The 5,582-nt window shown below is 57.5% G+C and overlaps 1 protein-coding gene across 1 annotated transcript; it reads right to left on the reverse strand.

Annotated features, from left to right (window-relative positions):
- Nucleotides 1–271: 271 nt before the first annotated feature.
- Egr4 (early growth response 4) lies at nucleotides 272–2,836 on the reverse strand. Its single transcript, XM_021634560.2, has 2 exons — nucleotides 2,415–2,836; nucleotides 272–2,103 (listed from the first exon to the last, which is right to left on the reverse strand). Exons 1-2 carry the CDS (start codon nucleotides 2,818–2,820, stop codon nucleotides 803–805), a joined length of 1,707 nt encoding a protein of 568 aa, XP_021490235.1. The 5' UTR covers nucleotides 2,821–2,836; the 3' UTR covers nucleotides 272–802.
- Between the last annotated feature and the right edge of the window lie 2,746 nt (nucleotides 2,837–5,582).

Below are 5,582 nucleotides of genomic sequence, written 5' to 3' on the forward strand. Positions count from 1 at the left end.
ACCAACCATGACTACTACGTATGCCTTCCACTTTTGGTTCCAGAAATATTGCTAACCCTCACTCAGCGGTGAATACATCACATCAATTCATTCTCTCTATATATATTTACGAAATGCCTAATGTGTATCACAGTGTCGTGTAAAAGTGCTTGCCAGTAATGTTAGGGGCCTTCGTCTCCCCAATGTGGGTTTTATTTGCTGTCTTCTGGCATATACTGTCCTCGGAGAGCAGTTAAGAGGTAAGGGTTAGGAGTTTTCAAGGCAGATTCAGTAAGCTTTTAGCACAATAATTTTAATTGCAAAAATAAACAAGTTTTGTTAAATGCTTGAGAGTAGCGTCTGCTTTACAAAAATGAACAACAAAAAGGAAATAACCCCAAGGCAAAAACATGACATCCAAAGGCTTGCTGGACACTGCTGTACAAAGTTCTCGAGAGACCGGCTCGGCACATCTCCAGCTTGTCTCTGGGGAGGGATAAGGAGGAAGGCGTGGGGCATTCGCCAGTTACAAAAACTCTTGAGTCTCAAGGAAGCGCCTGCTCTGTGGGTGACCCTAGAGGATCGTCCCGCGGAGCGACTGGCTAGGAGATAGGCTGCTCCGGGACAGCGACCGCTGTCCTCGGGGCCTGTGCTGAAAGGGCGTGTGGGGCGGCGGGCGCTTCGGGGGAACAGGAGCTGGACTGCGGGTAGCCCCGGACGTGCGTGGAAGAGGCAGGAAGGTTAGCGGGGACGGGAAAAAGGCCAGACCTTGCCGCATGCGCCGAGCGACGGAGCCCCTCCAGCCCACGGGGCCAGCTCCGGCTCACAGCGCGGCGAAGGAGAGGCCCAGCGAGTAGAAGCCCAGGCCCTTGAGGCGCTCCTCGGCGCGCGCCTTCTGCTTCTGATGCACTTTGCTGTGCCGCTTCTTCTCGTCGCTGCGCGCGAAGCGGCGGCCGCACACGTCGCAGGCGAAGGGCTTCTCGCCGGTGTGGGTGCGCACGTGCGTGGTGAGGTGGTCGCTGCGGCTGAAGTTGCGCAGGCAGATGCGGCACTGGAAGGGCTTGTGGCCCGTGTGGATGCGCAGGTGGCGGTTCAGCTCGTCGGAGCGCGCGAAGCTCCGCACGCAGCTCTCCACGGGGCAGGCGAAGGCCTTGACGTGCGGCCGCGGGCAGAAGCAGCGCGCGCTGCACTTGCCGCCCCGGCGACCCTTGCGCCGGGCTTTGGCCGCGGGGAAGGCGGAGGTGGGCGACGCGGCCGCGGGCACGCCGCTGCCCCCCGGGCCGTCGGCCCCCGCGGGTTTGGAGAAGTCCGCCGCGGCGGCGCTGCGCAGGCCCAGCGGGGACAGCTGCGGCTGCGAGGCGGCCAAGAACTCCCCGCCTTCGCCGCCGCTCCCCCCCTCCCCGCCGGAAGGGGTCAGCAGCCCCGGGAGGACCTCGGTGCCCTCCCCCAAGTCACCCGGGGCCAGCGAGAAGGCGTCGTAGGCTCCCGCCGGGTAGAGTCTGGTGGCCGAGCCAGGCAGCTCGGCGGGGCAGCTGATGGACAGCAGGTCCTCGACCTTGGTCCCTGCCGCGGAGAAGCAAGCCTCGGGCGTGGCCTGGAACGTTCCCTGCGCCCCACAGGTCCCGGGAGCCCCCGCGGACAGCAGCTCCCAGGGGGCGTAGGGCCCTTTGAAGCCCGAAGCAGCAGCGTCCAGCGCTGGCGAAGCGGGAGGCGCCCGCAGCCCCGGCTTGACGTCGGGCGGGGAGAGCTGGGGCTCGAACAGGCACTGCGAAGGGGCGCCCGCCGAAGGCGCAGCCTCCCAAAACGCCTCCGGGAAGGCGGTGGAGCTCAGATCCGGGGAGTAAAGGTCCGGTAGCAAGGCCTCGGGGCCCGCGGGGAAAGGGGCATCCAGCGGGGACCGAGACGCTGCCGCCTCGGGGCTGGGGAAGGGTGCCAGGCCCAGGATGCCAGACATGAGGTTGAAGAGGGCCTCCGGGTCGTGCGGGTGTTCCGGGACCGCCTGGATGAAGAAGCTGCCGCTGTAGCTGAGGCCCGGAGGGGGCGTGGGTGCAGGGCCCTCCAGGAAGCAGGAGTCTAAGTCCCCCCCGGCGCCGCAGCTGCTCAGAGCCCAGCTCAGGAAGTCGCCTGCCGAGGGAGGGACCACGCTCAGCCCCGCACACCTCAAAGGGCGTGCCTCGGAGCCCGCCGCCGCGACCTGCTCCCGAGCCCTCCCGGCGCAAGCCCCAGGCAGAGAGCGCCTCGTGCACTTCCGATCCTGCAGCGGGGAGGGGGACCCCCGCGGACGCCCCAGGACGCGCACACGCACGGACTCCCGCACAGGCGCCTGAGGCCTTGTGGGGTGGGAAATGGTACCGCGCGCTTGGGGACCCCCCGCCCCTCCGCGCGCCGCTCCCATCACCCCTCGCCGCGTCCGCGCCCCTAGCCCTGCTCCTTACCTCCAGCGTACCCGGCGGCCGAGGGAGCGTCCCTGGCAGGCAGCCGGGGCGGCTCGGGGCTGGCGTGCGCGCAGCCTTCGGTGGGCTTGGCGAGGAGCGCGTCGGGGCTGCAGAAGTCGCCCAGGTGGAGCATGGCGCGGCGGCGGCGGCGGGGCGCCCAGGGTCTCGCTGGGCTGGGGCGCGTGCGGCTGGCCGGGAATCCGGGCGCCCCAGCTCCAGGCTCCCCGCGCTCGGCTCGGGGACGCTGGTTGGGGGGCCGCGGCGCCCTGGCTCGCCCGCTCTTGCCTCGGGCGGCGACGGCTGGCTTCCTCAAAGTGCAACTGGGCTCCCCCAGCCTACAGTCCCCCCACTTATATAGCTGCGGCTGCGCTGGCTTCGGGCTTCCGACTCCCCGGGCCACTGCCATTTCGGGAGGCCCCGGCCCTGGCGCCGTGACGTAAATGACCAAACATGGACACAGGATGTTTGCCGGGGACTCCCGAAAAGGAAAGCTCGGCTTGTGACGTCGCCGCCGCCGCCGGGGCCGCGCCGCTGCGTGCGCGCGAGTCCCCTGAGCGTGGAGCCTCGTGCGCGCTGGGCCACGGGTGCACCCCGCAGGGGCTGTGAGCCTGTGAGAGCCTGGGATGCGTTGCCCTCCCGTCGATAGAATCATGGGTTCGAATCCGCCCTTTCCCACTTACTGCATTTGCTCCCGCCTAACGCCAGTTTCTTCATCTGTAAGTTTGCTAAGGAGAAAAATTGAGCCAGATAACATGAATTGCCGGGCACTAACTTAGTAACTAACTTTGTAATTCTGAAATGGTTAAGAGCACTTAAGTTGCAAGCATGATTGAATTGCAAGCATGAGGACCTGAGTTTGAAACCCTAGCACCCCCAGAAAAAGGCAGGTTACAAGTGCATTGGGGATCTGAGATGAGCAGATTCTTAGAGAACGCCTTTATTTATGTGGGTGTGCACGTTTGTGTGCCTCTGTCTTAACATTTTACTAAATTTGTGCTTCAAAAAATAATTTATGTAAAAATTGTCATAATGCAAAATTTGATAATATTGTGGGTTGGGATTAACAAGAGTATTCCCCATCCCCATCCCCCACTTTTTTATTCTGAGCTATGGCTTCACTATTGAGCTCTGGATGACCTGAAGCTCACTGTGTAGACCAGAGTGGCTTTGAACTTACAGTGATTCACCTGCCTCTGCCTCTGCCTCTGCCTCTGCCTCTGCCTCTGCCTCCTGAGCCCTGAGATTAAAGGTGTGTGTCACCATGCCAAGCTAACAGTACATTCTTAACTGAAAATGAAAGGTTTTTCTTGTCTCACCTGCATTTCTATCTCTTGAAGTAGCCATGTTGAAGTTTCTTGAGTAGTTTTTTGGGAAAATGTTTTGTCTGTGCAAATGTTCAAACTGTTCTGCATTTTTTTTCCCTCCTAAACTAGCTGAGAGATCCCATCATGTCTGAAGACAAAAACCTAATTTTTGACTTTCTAAGACTGAATAGTTCTCCACGGCACAGGGAGACCCTGAATTAGCTACTGGTTGGTTCCTACCCACGAACACACGGGTAGCATCTAATTTTTACTTTTTCACTAATGTTGTTGGCATCGTTGTCCTTAACTATGTAAATGTGAACATGTCTGGGATAAAGGCTTGTGAGTCTAAGTCTAAGCTACAGGGTATTCAGTTTTGACAGACAGCTGACAGATTGTTTCCCAATGAAGTGGCAGTCCCTCCTCTGCCCCCCGTGCATGTCTCTCACCCGAGTACCCAGGAGGCAGAGGCAGGAAGAGCAAGTGTTCAGAGACAGCTAATCCCAGTACTTGGGGAGGCAGAGGCAGATGGATCTTTGTGAGTCTGAGGCCAGCCCTGGCCTGCAAAACTGAGTCCAGGACAGCCAAGGCCACACAGAGAAACCTTGTCTTGAAAAACCAAACCAAACAAACAAAAAACTCTTTAAAAATGAAGAGAAGAAATTGTCCCCAACACGGAGAATTTCCATCTGGAGTCATCTGGTTTCGTCAACTTTTAGGAAGCTGCCTGGGACTCCCGGCTGGAACAACAGGGAGAATCTACTGCAGCCAGAATCTTTCCTGGTCTCTTCCCGTTAGAGTTTCTGCTTCTTCTCATTCACTTATTTTATCTTCGCTCACCCAGGTCTTTTCTGAAGCCAATAAAATCTGGGGATTAAACTATATATGGAATAGCTTTTAATATAATTTAATTTTTTGAAGACCGGGTCTCTTTATGTCTGGCTGTCCTAGAGCTCACTATGTAGACGAGGCTGGCCTCTAATTCACGGAGATCTGCCTGCTGTGCTTCCTGACCGCTGGGATTAAAGGTGTGTGCCTTCATGCCCACCTTGGAACAGCATTTCTTGCATTTCAGATTTCTTTTTATTATTTCTAATTATGTACATGTCTCCGAGTTGTGTGTGCATGTGAGTGCAGGTGCCCACAGATTCCAGAGATGCTGGGTCCCCCAGGACCTAGAGTTATAGGTAGTTACGAGTCACCCAGTGTGGGCGCTAGAAACAGGCCCTCTGGAAGAGCAGTAAGTGCTCTTAACTGCTGGGCCACCCCTCCAGACCAGAATAACTTAGTCAAATGATTAAGTTTGATATAAAGCTTGAAAAATAAGGACCTTCAATTTCTGGGACTCTGGACACTGAAAGGCAGGGGGAGCAGGTCTGAGGTTCCCTACTTCATTTCCACTCTCCTCAAAATGGAAACAGATTCCTTGGGGCCGTGGGCTACAGAGAGACTGGCTGTGTATCTCTGGGAATCCTCTCCCCTTAATTTATCTACTGTATCAACTCAGGATTGCAGAGTGCTCAGCATCCACTCTGTGTTCGCCCCCTAGGTTCCTCTTTAGGTCCAGGTGGTAGATTCCAGCTTCTACTGGAGAGGCCCACCTCCATCCTTAGCTACTCACTTCTGCACCCCACAGTGACTTTCTGAGTGTTCACCGAGTAAGCTCCATCATGCACTCTTCTGCAGAGGGAGCTGACATCCTTCCTTGCATCTTCCCGAGTCCACAAGCTGGGCGAATGATGCCTTACAACCATGCACACAAGTAGCCCAGTGATGTTCACAGTGCCAATTCTGTGTTATCAGTACATGTGACACACATATAGAAAACACAGAAATGGGGATGTGGATGCCGCTCAATTGTAGA

Source organism: Meriones unguiculatus, chromosome 5 (assembly GCF_030254825.1).
Source record: "Meriones unguiculatus strain TT.TT164.6M chromosome 5, Bangor_MerUng_6.1, whole genome shotgun sequence".
Taxonomy (NCBI): Eukaryota; Metazoa; Chordata; class Mammalia; order Rodentia; family Muridae; genus Meriones; species Meriones unguiculatus.